This window comes from Euwallacea similis, chromosome 4 (assembly GCF_039881205.1).
Source record: "Euwallacea similis isolate ESF13 chromosome 4, ESF131.1, whole genome shotgun sequence".
Classification (NCBI taxonomy): domain Eukaryota; kingdom Metazoa; phylum Arthropoda; class Insecta; order Coleoptera; family Curculionidae; genus Euwallacea; species Euwallacea similis.
The window spans coordinates 6,494,613-6,513,030 of NC_089612.1; the positions used below are offsets into that span (position 1 = coordinate 6,494,613).

Here is an 18,418-nt window from a genome sequence, read left to right on the forward strand (position 1 = left end):
ACTGTAGATCACGAAAATGATTTGCAACGGTGCCGTACCTATTCAATTTTCTATTTAATTAGTATCCAATTCTTTTAAACCCACCAAAATTGTTTTTTAACAACCTGTATTTCGGAAATAAAGCGAATCTGAACATTGTAGGGCATAGGTTTATATATTGACAAAATGGTACATGAGCATCTTTTGATTATTTATTCCAATCAGGATTTTTACGCTGGCGACTTTTTTTGCATCGCACAATTTAGCATCCCCGGTGCTTCACTAGGGAGCATGCTGAAAAGTGAAAGAGACAAAAATTTGTCGAGAAACAAAAAGAGATAAATATATTCCTTCGAATTCCGAGTATTTCCGAAGATTTCACTGGGACTTCGCAGATGAATAACCGAACTTATGTCAATCTACCGACTACTGCCGAGTTGTCGAGTAGATCCGTTTGCTGAGTGCTCGTGCCGTCCTCCGCGCCGTTCTGCCATGTTCTACTGAGTTTTCGAACAAGAAAAATATCTCAAAATAACACCGTTTTGTGCTAAGAAGGTAAGTTTAAACCATTATTCGTATTATAGTTTAAACGACAAATTAAAAATCACGCGTAAACCGCATTTTCCTTTACTGAAAATCGCGATTTCACTTTTGGCTTTGTTGTGTTGTGCAATTTGACAAGTAATGGCGTATTTGCTATTTTATTTCCCACCGAACTGTTTATTATTTTTTGCGGTTTTTCGAAGTTATTTCGAGGGCTGAAGTGTTAATTTAGCGTGTAAATGCGTTGTTGCTCTTTATTCTTTCCATATTGACCGTCTTAAAATCTGGTACCCATTTTGTATATTGTAGGGGGGACTGTAGAATGTAAACACTGAGAATGTAGAATCTACACGTAAAATACAGTCTTCGGTCTCTGTTTCATCATTAAAAATAGATTAAAATGCGTTTATTTCGTGGTATTCAATGGTAGGTAATTAAAATTTGCCCTACGTCAGATCCTCATTTTGGCGCTCACTTCCCATTTATTGGACCTTTTACTGGCCTGTTTACAATACCATTTATTTGACTACCTACCCTTTCTAGAATTCTCTTAAGAAATATATTTGCCTGTCAATAGAGCTAACAAAACCTTCTGTGAAGATTAAGATAAGAATTTTGCATTTTACAACCCTCAAAACTCCGTTTTCTTTATTAAAGGTCAAATTCAAGGATTTCAGACAAATGATTTTGGTTTATGGGTGGCTGGTAAATGGTACCTTGTAGGATTAGGCAGGGTAGGACTGGGTGGTTTTGAAAATTGCCTCTTCATAATTTATTGCTATTTACCTATTGATAAATATCAGTTATTGATAGTCCAGTAATTCTCAATTTATCCATAGTTAGCAATTATCACAATAAGACATTCCAAAGATGTACCTAACCTTTAACCTATAGGCAAATTATTGTATGTTACTAGTATATGATTTTTTAATTGAAAATAGATATTGGAATCTTTGTTACCAAGTCAGAACTAGTAATAGTTTCTTGATCACAGTTATGCAAAACTCAATTTGATACAGCTTGATTGGTCTGGCTTATAGTTTAATGGTGTGCAAGATTGCAAGAAGAGAGCAGAAAAGCAAGGGGGTGGGTACTATGGGCATTTTTTACTAACAACCTTCTTTTGTGATTAACAACTTCCCTTGGGGGTTTGATTTTTTTAAATGTATACACCGATCACCATATTCACAATCGCATAGTAATAGCTAAACATCTCAATACATGAGAAAAAGTAAAGTGTCTCTAGTCTGTCAGTGTACAATGTATTAAGGGCCTCGGCCCAAATACGCTACATTGACCTTCATGATGAGGTCCATTCTTATAATAAATGGGAAGAGGCAGGTAACAGATACATGCTGCTAGAAAAGGTTTTGACCCACAAAATTAATATATATGCTATAGGAGCAGAGTAGTCTGATTGACCTAAATGATATAGTCTAATTGATCCTAGAGTGTAAATACGTTCTGGAAATACTTTAGGGAAAAGAATGAAATTTCTCTTTGAGTTCTGGGTCATTGTTACCTCTGAGAATATCCACATCTGTAGGGTATTGCTGAGAACTTGGAATGTGACGCTTACCCTGAAAACGACAAAACATCTGGACACGTGCTGACGGAATGTTAAGTTTCCATTCATGCCCAAATACGGTACAAAGTTCATTTTTGTGCCTCCCGCCTCTTTTAATTAGTCAATCAAAATCCTTGATATCTCTTTTCTCTTTTTGCAGTAATCGTAAATAGTGGTTATGGGACGCAATAATTTGATTTGAGGTTTTTTTTAATGATCATCTTTATGCCCTTATAGTACGTTCAGGAAAATCTTAGACTGCTTAAATTAGTTTACTTTATTAACATCAAACTCCCATTTAATCAGTTTTTATCTCTTCATGAATAACCGTCTATTTATTATATATTATTTGAGCCTTTTTAAATAAACAAAAAGCAGGATTTTTATATTTACTTAGTACAAAGATAATACAGTCAAATAAGGTTAAGGGGCTTGGGTAATCATCAGGGACTTTCCTTATTATTACCAGTATCAGTTCCTAAAGTATTTCTCTTTGCAGGTATGTCATGGCACTAACAAACCCTCATTTGATGTTCAACCAATAAATTGCACCATTAAGGGGAGCAAACAATACCAGACCAGGTAGGCATTCTGTTGTTGTAATGAGTATAATGGTTTGATTGAGAGTACTAAGTTTCTTATAAGAGAAGAATATTTGTCACAAGTATGATGGTTTGATTGAGAGTGCAATATTACTTATAAAAGTTACTTAGATCCACGTATGTCCTCTTCAGGCAACTAAACATGGACAACATATTTTAAAATGGCCTTTGGCTTTGCCAAATTAGCCATTAATACCACACCTCTTGGCTAAATAGTAACCACGAAACAAGGGCACTTAAGGTTGGAGTTCAGGTGCAAGATTCTTTAATTTAGATTAGAATATTATGAAGTACCGACCGTTGCGGTCACTGCCTTCAGCGGTCCAAGTTTGGTTCGAAGAACAACTTGAAGCATTGGGAGTTGACTCGGCGCTCTACACTCGCTACATACTTAGTTTGATGTATGCAGACCCCTCGGATATCATCAGTGCTGAAGACGAATGTATAATTGCAGGGCTGAATCAGGTATATATCTGGAAATTTGTTTCTGGCATAAAGCTAGAAATTGAATTTTTTGGGGCGCTTTAGGAGGGAAACAAACGTCTCAGACGCGCAAAGTCGTGGCGAAAATATGCATACGTTGATGCTGATGAAATTAAGCGTTCGGCAGTAGTCGAATGTCTCATGACAGCTGCGGAACAGGTACTTACTGTTTGTTCTGATGCGCACATAATCCCTTTTGCTTCTTTCTTTCACAGTCCATAACTCCATCCTGCAGAATCGCCACTAAGTGCCTATATTTTTCGCTTTATGTTTTGTGCATTTCTTGCTTTGTGTTTCGTATTTTTTAAATATCCTTTTGTCATTTTTTTGCTTTTTTTACGCTATTAACCGGGGGAGATATTTTCAATTTGAAATATATCATCGATTTTATTGTAGAATTGCGAAGTTGAAGCGCTTGTGGACCAACTTTGCGAGAAACTTCGTGAAGTGCATTCAGAAAGCGACGTTTGGCCCACCCAAGATACTAAGGTGTCTGTGCCTGATAAAGATGAGCACCAAATGAACAAGAAAATTTCCCCTACGGAATTAGCACAAAAGTGAGTACTTGGCTTCAGGGCTTGGCCTTTGAGTTTAAGCTTGCATAGCTAAAACTTTATTAAACATTTTTCTACAGGTATTACGCTGCATTTCCTCCCCTCAGCCAAAAATCGGATTTGTATTTCACCTCCAATATCAGTTTGGTTTTAGACAAATGGCCTTCTGATAAATCAAAAACCAATCTGATATCTGCCAAGTGGACACCCCCAGGTATGTATTATTTCCATCTATGTATAATATTAGATGCCCCAGAAGTCATACTTCCATATATTAATTTTATGTGTCTTTATTTTCGCCATTGTAAATTTCATTAGGTTAGATTAGATTATGTTTATCGTGTGTGGGTTTGAAATTGCCCTTACACTGCAATTATTCAAGTAGCATTGAGTCTGTTTAGCACCTCGAATAATGGGATTCCGTGTAATTTCTAAATATTCCAAGCATTGGTTCCATCCGGTGAAGACAACCGCTGCCATCAACTTAACATGAAATTTAATTGTCGCTCACAGTACCTCTTCTTGGATTAATATGAGTTCCTTCGGGAATTCGGCTACGTTGTTCCACTTTTATTCGTCTTTACTGTTCAAGAGATGGCTTCCTTCAATGCTTTTTTACTTATTTCTCAGCGACATTTTCCTTCTACTTACTGCCTTTCGTTATCAGACTAGGCTGTATTCCAGAGTGTTGATGTGTTTGCAGAACCGACATTTGCCCCAATATGGTTTCCGATTCTTTTTAAGTAGAAAATATACCTTTTTTGTTGTAACTTGCGATATGTAATAGTCTACCCGTCCGTGCCGTATTTCTACTCACTTTCTGATATTCAAAATTAATGTATCGTCTATCTTGTATACAGGGAGACTCAACAATTGTCTCAAGCCCATGAATAATTGAATGATGGAGTCTTTGCTGCATTCGAACAACAGAACATTCACACAGAACGTCTTATTCACTTTTTATTTTACTGAATTAATTTATCAAGAAGGAAGATAATTTGTGAGTGTTTTTTTTTATCTTCCTTAGGTTCTTCAAAGAAATCGAAACGCAGATATAATAACAATCAGCTACTCAACGAAAATAACATGAAAACGCCCAGCAGAGATAATCAAAATCGGAACAGATTTGGCCACAAGAGGACGCACTGCGGGCGCGATTTATCTAGAGAAGCGGCAGAGCCTTCAAATCGTGGGAATTTCGTGGTAGTTGTGGAATGTACGCCTCCTAACCGTCGTAGCCCTGTTGCTAGTAAGTAAAAAAGAAGTTATACCTTATGACTAAACATTTATAAAACCACTATGGCTTATCAGCCAATATTTTATGGTGCAGGCAATGTCAGGAAGCTTTTCTAATGTAATCATAAACACCTCAACTTTGACAGTTTTGTAATACAGAGCATTTTTCTATGGTTTGAAAAGCATTTATTTGGCTTAGATCTCTGACATTTGTATTAAAAATTATTTCTCATCAGAATCTTTGGAGAGAGAGCGCCCCAAACGGACAGGGAATGCCGACACTCAAGAAGGCAGGATGAAACTATGGCTAGCAAATGCGGAATGCAAAGATCCCAATAGGTCCATTAAGGTGAGTTTTTAAATTGTCCCACAGATTTTGTTTCAATGTTGGAACTTCCACAAAGCAGAAAAATATGGTGAAGAGAAGACGGCTGTTCGAGAACAACAACCAACACCCCCGCTCCCCTGTCCCACTCTATTCAAGAGCGCTTTGGTCCCTGCCCACAGAAGATCTTAAAAGAGACGCCTTAGCTAGATATGTCAATGATCTGTATTCAATTGGAGAAAAAGGCAAGTAAATCATAACTTTTTCTGGTCAGAGTTGATAATTGAGTTTTAGCGGATAATCAACCTTTTACCACTACTCTTGACATCGAGCCGGAAATAAGCGCCCTCCGCGAAGAATATCAACGTTCTCCTGCACGAAAGCTAGATGATGATGAGGATGAAATCGCCATTAAAGAAGAATATAAGCGGCCACGTCAACGAGTCTCCAATCAAGGCGTTTACGTTGATTATGTGGACAGGGACAGTTTGGAGGAGAAAGTCTTTAATGATGATTGGGAGGATGAACAGTGTGATGGAGATTGCTCTACGGTGCAATTTTGGGACACTTATTCGAAGGCGCGCAACATACTTCTGGGGAATATGGGTGACTTGCAGAAGCAGGGTGAGTTATTGAATTACGGTAACAAAATTGTCATCTTTAATTAATTGGGACTTGCCAGATGTTGAATTCATGAAGCAAAGGCGAATCAACGACCTACTGGAAGAGTTGGGGCAAAGCAGCAAAATAGCCGTGCCAAGAACCCGCCAGCGTCACGACAGTTACCCGCGGGATGCCTTTCATCCTCTTTCATTGAGCTTGCTTAACCACAGCAGTGTAAGTCAGTTATAAAACAAAAATTGTATATTTTCTAACAATTGTTGCTATATATCATTATAACATTTGTTCACCAAGATTTCTGACGTAGCCAAGTCGACAAACATTTGTGTAATCTAAATTCATTAAAAAATGATTAGATATAATGGTCCAATTAACTTACACTAATGTTATAAAATGGGCTTGCAGCAGAACAGCGCCTTTTGCGAATACCGCCCTCCGTTGCTGGCCAAAGCCCCGTTGCATTCGAATCCGTTTAGTAGCCTCATTAATCAGCCCTCCTCAAGTTTGAACCCACCGAGTGTTTCAGAAGAGCAGAACCGCCAAACTCACTTCCAACCATTGGACGTGCTTATAGCACGCGAGGAGCGTAAGAAAAGAGAGGAGCGGAAAATTAAAGACGGGACCACGTTTGACGTTCAGAGCAGTATCGATGAGGTCAGTCATGGCTAAAGAAAAACTTGAATCATTAATGGCAACGCCGCGATTAGCATTTGTTTGCAGCCAAGATAGCCACTCTCATAACGCCTCATAAGAATATTGCCATTGACATAAATTTTAAGCCTTGTTGTCACTGTCTTCAATTTCATTAACCTGCGTTCTTGTATAGGTGAAGTTTGAAAGATCAGATAGCGGAACGTTGTGTCTCCAAACGGAGTTTGGCGACATGAGAAGGTATTATGATTTCAAAATGCAGACACCCAATGACGAATTAATGAAAATGCCCAAAACCCGCAAATCAGTTGGAGATCAACAGTTCCAGGTGAAATTCTGGGTGTCCCAAAACGATAAGGTTAGAGACTTATTTCACATGATTTATTCATTCGCTTTCATTAAATATTGTTGTGATGTAGGCTTGCCAAACCGACGATCCTTCAGACAAAGCAGCGTTAGGACCTCTATACGAAGAGAGAAAGCTAGTGGATGCCGATTTGTCTCAGTCTAACGTAAAACACGACGATTCGAGCGATTGGATACCTCCACCACCGCATCGTAAGTAGTAAATTTTAGATATTAGTTTCAAATTCAGAGAACTGTTTTTACAACTGCTCTTCCTTAAAATAAAAATTACTTTTGCAATCTCTGATGAATTTAGAATGAAAAGGCTGTTTTGGCTTTCCCTACTATGTCACAACCCTGTTTTCAACACACAGACATCTCACTGTTTCCTAAAAATGTTCTCATTCCTTGCTTTAGCAGAAGAATTAAATCCATCAAACTCAGATTCAACAGAGGTGGACGGCTCGTGTGATACCAATAAAGTGATTTGGGGCGACACGCCCAAAAACTCAAGCATGTTCTGCAAACACTGCATCGTAAATCACCCGTGGCCTGCCAATTTGCCGCAATATTCCAACTGCGACCTGAAGCATATCTGGGCGGGAACTGAGGTTTGTTCCATTTGTTATATGTTTCTTAATTGCAGAAGTATTAATGCGTTGTTAACTTTATTTCTAAAATTAGATCTTATAGAAACGAGTCTGACAAATATTAAGTTAACAACACGTTAATATTCTGATCTTAAGCTGTTTAAAAAAACATGCAGATACAGCTGTTACTTTACTTGAAATAAATTTATTATTATGTTTTCTAGAAAAGTGGCGAGTGTCCTTGGAGGACCATAGTCCCTACCCCTCAAGCTGATCGATCAAGCTCAAAGCTGCGAGAAGAGAGCCGTGAAGAAGCCGAACGTTTGTTGTCAGACCTAAACAGCCTTCATTTGTCCAATTTAGGCGGTTATCGTTACCTTGATTCGCGCGGTTTAAACGGCTCCGTGGAGAAAATACGTCGTCATAGGTAAGAACACAGGCGTTTAATGTGATATATGGCAACTTTATTAAGGGAGGGAATAATATACATAGAATCGTCAAAGTCAAGATATAGAATTGGTCGCTTTCGTGGCTGTTATCTTATTTATTTTCTCTTACAGTTTCATGGACAGCGCCTGGAGCTTTGCCAGCCTTTTACAGGAAGATCGTCTGGTCAGTTTGCCCACCTTCCCATCTCGTCGTTCGGTAACCCTTTAAAAACCCCTCCCTTTTTATAATGCTAAAAAATCGGGGCTATCGCCTTTACACTTTCAGCGTAGAAATCTGAACTGAGGATGTAAACGCAATTGCCTTACGGATGCAAAACTTAAGAACCGTTGCCCAGCAAAGAGCTGCATTTTTCGTCGAATTAAGTTCTCGCGTAAAATTCTCTGATCCCTTAATATTGGTCATAAACTGATGAAATGTAATGTTATATTAACAGAACTTTGTTTCAGCCTGCTTGTGTGTAAATGTTTTTTAAGTTTTGCATCTTTTATCGCTGGCGAGGAGTAGGTACTTGGACGACTTGTGGGGTTTATAGAGATTTGTGTAATTAGTCGGTCGAATGAAGATTTAGGTGGTTCGGTTATAGCGTTATAAATTGGCTACATTATGGGACATGCGGTGAGTTTTTGTCGACGGCCAATAAATGGGGAAGGATATGTAGTTTTTGTCTTAGTTAAATTCGTTTAGTGGTAGCTTACTAAATATTTCAAAAAAAGCTAAATTTTGTTGTAGGGTAGGTGTATTCTAACAGAAAGGAAAATTGAAATTACGCGGTACATCGATCAGAATTCCTTGTACATATTTCTGATCATTTCTGACGATTCGGAATTTTTGAACTGTAAAAAAGCAGCAGCGGTACGTCGAATTTTTTTAAGGTGTTGGGTGGTATTGTTTGTCTGGAGAATGCAGATATGTTAAGAATTCCAAACTTAAAAAAATTTCTGTGTACAGGATATTTCTTTAATAGGAATCATCAGCAATATCTCAGAAACTATAAATGTCATATAATGTATACATGTAGAAGCTCGAAATTGAAGTCCCGCTAAAGAATATGATGAAGAAGAACATTTACAAAAAAATTTCGTTATTGCAGTGTTACACAGCTCAACATAGATAACTTGTTCTTTGCGAATTTATGAGTTCCCGTCGTTTCCGACGACCTGCAAGGTTTAAATTTTCAGGTTGTTCTCAAGCTATCAGTAAGATAGCAGGTCCATCCAATGGCTTACTTAGAATGTTTTCTACTCTTGTTAGAGCTTTAATTAAGGAACTTATTTCTGTGCGTAGCATAGACTTTGTTGAATCTTACTGGAACACTGACAAGTAATGTGGTTTATGTCACCATTTTGGCCACAGTCACACAAACATTTGGATGAGTTTTTATTTATATTAAATGGTTTGTTTTAGCTCTTCTTTAAAGAGAATCTTGACCGACCCAAATCTTTCGAAATAACAGCGTCATTGACCCAGTTTCTCGCAGTATAAAGATAATTGTTGTGTTTCTCATACACCCTGTTAGAGTTCGTAATGTCTGATCCCAGATCCATCTTCCTCCATTGTGTCGAATATCAATTAAACCACCCTATATATGTGCCCACTTGCCTGCATTCTATATACCAAGGTGATTTCCAAATATTTATATTACCTATTCCATTCGATGCTGCTTTTAAGTGGGGCTACCTTTGCTAATTTGTCTTCCCAACTGACACTTCAAAACCGTTTTCATCTGCTCACTCTCTCAAGCTATCTCTGCAGGGATATTAATCACCATGAATTACTCCTTGTTTTATAACACTATGTCATTAGAATATTGCAAGAACTGATTGTAATCATCCAAGTCAACAGTGAAGTCACTAGTTGTAACTCCTGAAGGAACTGTTGACCTCATTGTCCCAAATATATCCTAAAGAGCTGTCTTAACTTTACGTTGCCTGAGTTCCCGTCGTAAATGCATGCAATTTTAAGAAAATTGACAAATGACACATCAACCACCTCCACCTGATTATTTAAAGGGGGACTTAAAGGTGCAACTGCATTGTTTATCAACGTTTCTTTTTTTTACAAATTTTGTAACAATAACATTACGGCCCATTTTTGAATTCTTGTTGCAGCTGTAATAAGATTTTTTTGGCTTCAAGCAGTGATTTTAAGGGTAAACTGAAGTAACAACTTCCCTATTATATAGGAACATGAAAAAATGTTTAATGCAAATATTATCGTTAAAGCTTCTCTCTCCAATTGACAGTAATTGCTTTGGGTATTAGTTACAGTGCTAGATGCAAAAAAAATGGTTCTGTATTTACTTGAGTACTTGGCACTGTTGCGACTGCATAACTACTAGCATCTCAAGAAACATGTAACTCTTTACTAGGATTCTAGTATGAGAGCAATCAGTTACTTACTTTTACAAAGTGCTTCTATACAATGATCGCTCCAAACAAATGCAATCTTTAAGAAATTTATATAAAGACTTCAATATATCAACGTAAATAAGACTAACTAATTTGTTGAGGTGTGGGGCAAGAGCTCATACAATAGCCCTAAAACGAAAATGGTTTCTGGCACAGGCGAGGGTTAGCCGTTTATGCTTAAAATCCTATTACCAGGCATACCTGGCATACGACCAGCCATCGTTAATTGATACAATATACGTCTTTACCTCCTTATTTCTTTTTGTGGGCTAGTTACTATGCTTATCCTTTCACATGATACAATAAAGTTAAATGTATTTTAACAGTTTTTTTAACGTACATGAACCATTATGTGGTTTATAGAAAATAGGGGGATTAACCTTTCTTCATTTGCACCAGTGGTTCAACGAAATATATAGAATGACCTGACTAAGTATAAAATAAATTGATCGTTAATTTATATCATGAGTATCTCTTTATTCATTTACGTAACAAAATGCTCAAACAAATCAATAGGAACAGTGCTTCTCTTAGACCCTGGATATAACATGTCAATTTAATCTACCAATTATTAGTGTAAATTCTTAAACTGAGCAAGCAAATGTGTTGATAATCCTCATCAATCTGCTATCAGAACCCCACTTTCATCTAAGTCTAGCAGCCTTTAAGGCTGCATCTTTAAACAACTGCTCGTATATTATTTTGTGAGTAATAATTGTAGAGGCTCTTACATTAATTCAATTCTTAACTACACTATTTAATTTTAATTAAATAGTATGTGCTTCTGTGCTATTTTACCTTATTAGTTAGTTCTAAAACCAATTCCTCATAGTTCTCCTGTATTGGGATATCTTGGTCTTCACTGTACCCTGCAGATCTTCTATTCATCATACGCTTTAGTTGCTGGAGATTCGGGTGGCCCCGGTAATGTTATAAACGTTCGTTTTTTTTTTGTAGTATTTCGCTTACTATAACTATTCTATACTCTTCATGGAAACATTGAAGTCCTCGGAGGACTACATATTCAATTTACCCAATGAGAGCCATATTTCTATTCTAACTTCCTCCTCGTGGGTTAACAAACATACTCATTAATTCGCTAACTAAGCAAATTAGTGAGTATGTAAAGTTTTATAAAATTTATAATTCCAGAAGGGACTATTGACCTCATGGCCCCATACATATCTTAAAAACTGCCTTTACCGTGTCGTGCATACTAGGCAGGTATTACACAATAGGTATCTGTCTTATTTGGCTTTGATTGTCTTCCATCTAGACGTTAAAAGATGGACAATTTTTGAATTATTCCCAGTAATATTTGACTTCTTCATCTGTGGTCACTAGAGGTTCCAAGACTTCTCAGTAATAAAGCCGGTCCATATCATCTGAGATCAGAATAATGTCTGGACAGTTCTGCTTTTGACATGGTGAAATTTTCGCGATTAGATTCTGAAAGTCTGGCAACATCAAACTCTCTCTTACACAGCAGTTAAATTTAATTGTCTCTGTGTCTCACTCGTGGGTTAGCTAATTACGATGGCCATGTCATTTTGACAAATGAACGTCGCAGTGTTGCCATTTTCAGAGTAATCACTTTGAGATACTACGTCGATCCTTGTCAATTCAGGTTTTTAAAGAAAACGTAAATAGAAACGCTTTTTAGTGAAAATGTATCAGTTCGAGTTCATTTCCAGTACCAAAAAGTGACTTTTCAGTCAATTGAGATATTTTTAGATGTATGGACTGAGCTGAATTGGTGATGGTTTCTGGGTACTCTTAACTTACCTAATACGTAATTGGAAGTGGAGCTTTTTAGAAGATTTTCTGTTTTTGAATACCCTTGACGCGTTTTCAAACTCCTGCACTCTTTGATTTAATTGTACTAACAAATGTTGACTTTGTATATGCGATAATTTCCGACATCTTTTCATGAAAGTTCGACAAAAACTCACCTGATATAATCGAATCCGATTAGGTACGAAGGACGAATCAAAATTAAATTTAAAACGTCAATAATATGTAACATTACTCTTGCCGCCTATGAGTATTGTTTCAGCACTTTCTTCGCCAGTGGTTCTATTTCGTGCGGCTTTCAAAGTTTATATATACCCAAATTGGACCGACAGATTTCGAGGGTTTCGTCTCTTTGATGATGCCCCACACACAAAATACGACTGCCATATTAGTTTTAGTGCAGAATCCTGTACGCTTTCGCCGCCAGTGCCGAAAGTCGTCATGTCAAATCTGTCCGGGTCCATGGCGGTATCTTCTCATTTGATTTCGCGTCCGCTTTAGTGGAATTTTATTGTCTTTGTAAGCATATTTTGTAGTGTAGTTTGGAAACGGTGAACGGCGACGCCGCTAGTTATTTGTTCGTGTCCGCGTCGCCGTGTAGATCAATCTTAAGTAATATTATTTCGATATCGAAAGTAGGAAATTTAAGAGGTTTTTTTTAGTTGTCGAGGGTCAAGAGGGCTGTTTTTGTTGGTTAGTTGTGTCTGACGACCGCGATTTGACATCTCTGCTAAGCGGTAAATATTTAATAACAGACATTTTCACGACACTTTATAGTGGAACTCCAAAAGGGAATTCAGGAATTCATCTTACTGCGACTTATACATGCTTACGAGGTCATGTTCGAAAGTAAAGTCTTTTTAACTTCGCTTCGATTTGAACCTTTTGTGCATTCTTTGTATATCAAGGAATGTGGCTTTAAATCGGGAATGTTTGTTGCTTTTAATTCGTTCATATATCAAAAAAAGTAAACGGAATTACTCGTGTACTTAGCGGTCATCCGCTGTAGCAATTTGAGTCATGCCCTGACTTTAGTAATGGGGCAGCTGCTGCCAAACAGTGACAGAAACTGCCCATTTCACTGGACGTGGTCAAGTTTTTTGCGACGAGAAATTAACAGTATCGTCGCTTTTTTGTTCAAGATTGATTAACACTCTTCTTGAATAATTTATGTTTCAAGTTCGAGCGTTCTTTGTCTGACAAATCCATTTGTCGACATTTTGCCCCCCTGTATATTAGACAATTCACATGACAATTTTTCGGGAGACTTTTTGCGTTGAAGTCCTTCCCAAGGGCATCACATGAATAAATCACAGCACAGGGGCTAGGTCCTGGCTTTAGGGGTGTCAAATTGATTTATCAAGGTCGTCAGATTAATGTTGAATCGAATTTTTCTTTTTGTTAATATTGTTTATGAGGTCTGCCCAACAACTTCAAAGGCGATTCGTCTTTGTAACACACTGTAAAATTTACTGCATATTTGTATGATTTTTCCTGGTAGACCGTTAAAATAAGATTTTTGCAGTTGGTGTTCGCCTGTCGGAGCAATTTCTGACGGGCATTATTGTCATTTTTCGTTTGATTTAAGTGGTAAACGTTAATAATAATATATCGGTTGAAGGCGAGTCACTATACCTTCGGAATAACACTTCAGTTATGTAAAAATGTTTTAAAAAAATTCGACTTTGCCTTCAGCTGCGCATAAACTCGAAAAAAAAATATCGCAAAATCTAGCTTCTAGCGATATGATGATGGCGGGGCGACCCGCAAAAAAAAAATAAAATATTTTAACAATTATTATTATATTTTTTGTGTGTGTGCGTATTGTGCGAGTGTACAGAAATTTTGTATTGTTGAGGATGTCGCGCTGTTGGGAACAACACGCAATTCCTAGTTGGAAACATGTGTTTAGTGTGATAAGAGCAACTCGAGAGCCTCTGAGCACAAATTAACGTCCCTAGCACAACATTAAAATCACACTGAAATAGTTGTTTAAGAAACATGTGTATTTATCATAAGCATGATTTTTCTGTCGACTGCGAAACAATAAAAAGTTAATAACATTTCTATTTTAAAGTTAAAAGTCGCTCCGCTTACTCTAAATGGATCTGCACTTCTGTTTAAGAGTGAAAACCTTCATGCCAAAAATTGAAAGTTCGTGGGTGACCGATTCTCATCACGTGTCAAGCATGCGTGTGGTATTTGGTCAGATACACGCAGGCATGGTCGCCTCAGACCAATCACAACGCGCTCAAAACGATAAATTAATAAATAATTGTTGTTAGTTAATGGTTTTGTGTTGATTAAAGAAGCGCGTTAATAATTAATCAGTCCATGGAAAAATACTGTTAAAGATATCTGGCAAGGTAAATGAAATGTTAAAGTATTACAATTAGCGCTCAGAGGCTCGATTCTAGCATAACAAACTAACATTTATTTTTCAGTAGCAATTATTAACAAAACGTGCGTTTCGAGTTCTGTAAAATTAATGCATCTTTAATAGCGAAACGAACAGTAGTTTCAAGATCATCCAAGATAATTTGTGTGCTCTCCAATCAAATCACCGAAATTGCATAATTCGGCAACAATTACTGTCTAGTGTAGAATTCTCATTTCTTTGAACCTTAAACGACGTATGCCTTATAAACTTTATAATGTAACTTAACAGTTATAAGTAACTATAGGAGGTTAATTGCAGAGCAGTGGCCAAAGCGCTAGTTCGTAAGGCTACTTTACCAAAAAAAAAAAAAAAAAAATGTGTAGTTGAACGACATGTTTTATGTTTTTGCCCATAAAGTTGCTTTTTTGTTTGGGCTCGGGCAAGCATCACCTGGTCATTTATGACGAAATTTGCATTGCAAATACAAAGGTAATGGTCTTTTGCCCAAGACCGGAGATGAGAAATTGTGAACGTGGGCAATTGCCTTCAAGATGTGATTGTTCTGTTAACGAGAAATGCCTCAGTGCCACAGCGGCCCGAAACGTTCAACGGTACTGGCAACTTCAAGGTCACTTCCATGTAGACCACGAAGCTGACCAATACGTTCAACGTTTCCATAGAAATTTAATTTTCCAAGTAAAGTTGTCAGGATTGTGAGTTGTTGGCCCTAAGGTGCTTAAGGTAAATGTATAGGGTGATCTGAAAGGTTAGCGGAGGGGGCCAGTTAGGCCTTCAGGGGTGAGCGACCTTTCCCTCTGCTTCGCGAGTTGAGGTTACGTTGCCTTCGGAGGTAATTTTGCCTATAGACAATCTGGAAAATTAGAAACTTCGTTTTCATGACTCTGAATAGGGAAACGCGGCAAATAGGTCGTTTAAGATGTCTCGCTAGTTGGTGCGAATCATTTACGATCTATTAAAATTCATAAAATAATTACAACAGGGCAAAGTTATCTCTTAAACGATGTACAAGAATTTTATTAACTGTTTCATTCACTAAGGCAATGCGTCCTCAAATGCGGGGTAGCTTGCCCGATCCATGGAGCAAATTGCTTGGTTTCACCTTCTAGATATGGCCCCAGATTACTTAGTCCCTTAAAGGAAAGAAGAATTCACCCCTCCCGCGACCAGTTCTGTATCTCTGATTCAGATAACTGTGTTTCAGCCATTAATCGATATACCAAACCTGATTATTGTTCGATGGAGAAGTTCTTGAAGTGGTCATTCCAAACGACTGTTACTCTGCTTTAGGCCGGCAGTACCCTGATGCAACAAAAACGTTTCTATATAAAACAGTTGTTCTTAGTTTAGGAACGTTCAAGGCGCACTGGGAAGGTGAAAACGTTTTGTGCGAAAACGTTTTTATATAAAGAAAAACGTTTTTTTACGCAGTTGTGTGCAATCACGATTTACTTGGATAATACAATAGTAACAATGAGTGAGTCTAGAGGACGAAGATATTAAAGTTTTGTGGCAGCGGATGTTTCTGCCGGACTCTATGTTAATAGCATCCCATCGTTTACCTCCATGTCCTACCCTTGTTATGGAAGGTGAACCTTTCTATACAAAGGGCTAACACGAAGTGCGTTGGAGTGTTTGTGCACAAAACAAGTGGTGACACATTGAGGGAGACTAAACATGTTTAAACGTTTTGTCGGCGTAAAAATACAAAAACAACAAAATTTGTTGTTTAAAAAATGTTTCTCTGAGAGGTAAAAGGTTTTTATTTTATATTAAAACGTATCCATGAAACAAAAACCCTTTCCAGAAAAATATTTTGTCTGAAGTTGTTTCAGTATGTTTTATAGTGTTTTCCCCCCAACGGAACTAACCAAAAACGTTTTCATTGAAACCGGTTTCGTTTAATCAGTGTGCTGTCGGCTTAAGTGATTAGGCCAATCTCACTAATCCTTCTGTGAGAGGCATTTCTTCTAGATATTCCACCAGCCAATTTTGGCCCATTTTCGCTCTCCTCCAGCTGCTTAGCACTCATAATTTTATTTGGCCCTAAAGTATTGCTCTTTCATTAGCAAACATTTCTTGCTCTTTAGATCTATTTCTTCTCTTTATCTTGATTTTCGTGAGACTCCATTGGACTAGGCCCATCGTTCTTAACTGGCGGCATAAGCCCAGTCGAACTGGCGGGCACCACCACTTGAACTAGACTTAGATTCAGAACATCGTTTCTGATCTGACAATGAATCCGAATTTTGATATTTCCACGGATGGACCATAACCAAGTTCTTCATCTACTGGGTAGACGTTAGCGAGTTCTTTCTGTGTAATTTTCTTTTCTTGACTCTTTTTGCGACTCGTTTTGCTTGAGACTGATGTTTGTTCGTACATTAAAATGCCCTCGAGGCCTGCCTCGGGTCCGATGTGTTCATATTTAATGCATTAGCATACCGTATGATGCGGCCCTCTCCATACAAAGCCAACAAGTTTTGGATTTCTTGCCGATTTGCTCAAGGCATGTACTGAAGATACCGTGCCCTATTAACACTTCTGTCAATCCAGCGTCGCGCGCAAGTCTTTGCCACTCCTCCAGAAACCACATCCCTGCTAGCATTTTTTCCAGGCTGCTAATTCGATTGACTCCAGCGATCACCAATAGAATGTCCGGTGATGCTCTTTTATATGCAGATTTAATTAATATTGATAATAATTCTCCGTCTGGATTGTCTACTTAGCCATTCTGATGATTGATGTTTCAGCTTACTAGTACCTTCTTTATTGAGTTTTGCCGAGTTTATGGCCTTCACATTCTGTTACAGCACGCTATAGACTTATTTAAACTGTTGAATCGGCATAGTCATATTTCCAGCCATTGCGACTTGCACATGACGAGCTCTATTTCATGAGCCCCCTTGCAATACGCCTGATCCCGCTTCTGCGAGGTAACCGCCACTTTTACTATTGGTCTCCCTCGCCAGATTTGTAGTTCCCTGGCTCCGAATTGGGTATTTTTTGCTCCAGGATTTAATCCCTATAATTCCTCTGATATACCCTTCGAAGTCCCTAACGCATTGCTAAAGCTCTGTTTTGTCACAGTCAAGTCTTTACCGGTCCCGAGCCAGTGTGGCCGATGTGGCACTGGACCACCCCCAGGGAGGGAGGCCTGAAGTGTTTTTTACAAAATGATCTTTCAGGACACTCTATATATTTAGCGATACGCTGTGCTGAAGACTGCACCCTCAATATTTACAACTTGGGCGATTTTCGTTAACACTGCAGATTCATTAGAGGATTTAGCAGAGATAGCTTGATTTCCTCTTGTGTTATAGTGGTTTGGATATTAATATAAATGACATAGATCAGGTTCTTCAGTGCCTCGCTAAACTCCATAAGAAGTGACTTGCAGTCAAAAGGTTCAACTGCGCAGGTGTTTCATTAGCAAACATTTATCTGTCAGTAAGTTGTTGACTGAGAGCTGCCTCCCTAAATAGGCATTGAAGAACCGGCCCATTAATGTTCTGCTTAGCCAATGACCCTTTTGAGAAATGTCAGGTGGTGGATGACTAGTTTTCAGGTGTTGAGTGCGAGGAGAAGAAAGCTGATGGGCTGTGTCATTTGTATCATGTTTCAGTTCATCAAATAATGCAGCTATCGTCGATTTTTGCTAAACAAATAATAAATTCGTTGTTAGGTGCCATATGTTGTTGTCAGAGAATCTGGCCAGATACACGACGATAGCTGAATCACCATTTAGTGCCGCTCTGTTCAATTTTTACTAAGAGCTATTTAAACAATCATAATATTGAATAAATAACTTCACAAGATAAAACGTTTTTTAGTCGATCCCTCATCAAGTTTCCCTTCTCGAGTGCAGCCCC

General features: G+C 38.0%; 1 protein-coding gene across 5 annotated transcripts; it reads left to right on the top strand.

Annotated features, from left to right (window-relative positions):
- The first annotated feature begins 387 nt into the window (after nucleotides 1–387).
- On the top strand, nucleotides 388–18,369 carry LOC136408450 (uncharacterized). Of its 5 annotated transcripts, none has more exons than XM_066389420.1 (17): nucleotides 388–534; nucleotides 2,589–2,671; nucleotides 2,824–3,156; nucleotides 3,220–3,333; nucleotides 3,571–3,731; nucleotides 3,809–3,942; nucleotides 4,756–4,977; nucleotides 5,201–5,313; nucleotides 5,369–5,534; nucleotides 5,584–5,913; nucleotides 5,972–6,126; nucleotides 6,316–6,564; nucleotides 6,737–6,919; nucleotides 6,981–7,119; nucleotides 7,324–7,517; nucleotides 7,721–7,923; nucleotides 8,057–18,369. In XM_066389420.1, exons 3-17 carry the CDS (start codon nucleotides 2,977–2,979, stop codon nucleotides 8,151–8,153), a joined length of 2,640 nt encoding a protein of 879 aa, XP_066245517.1. In that variant the 5' UTR covers nucleotides 388–534; nucleotides 2,589–2,671; nucleotides 2,824–2,976; the 3' UTR covers nucleotides 8,154–18,369. The 5 variants fall into 5 exon arrangements, with proteins under 5 accessions (XP_066245517.1, XP_066245519.1, XP_066245518.1 ...); XM_066389422.1 differs by having other exon boundaries at nucleotides 7,327–7,517; XM_066389421.1 differs by having other exon boundaries at nucleotides 5,372–5,534.
- The last annotated feature ends 49 nt before the right edge of the window (nucleotides 18,370–18,418 follow it).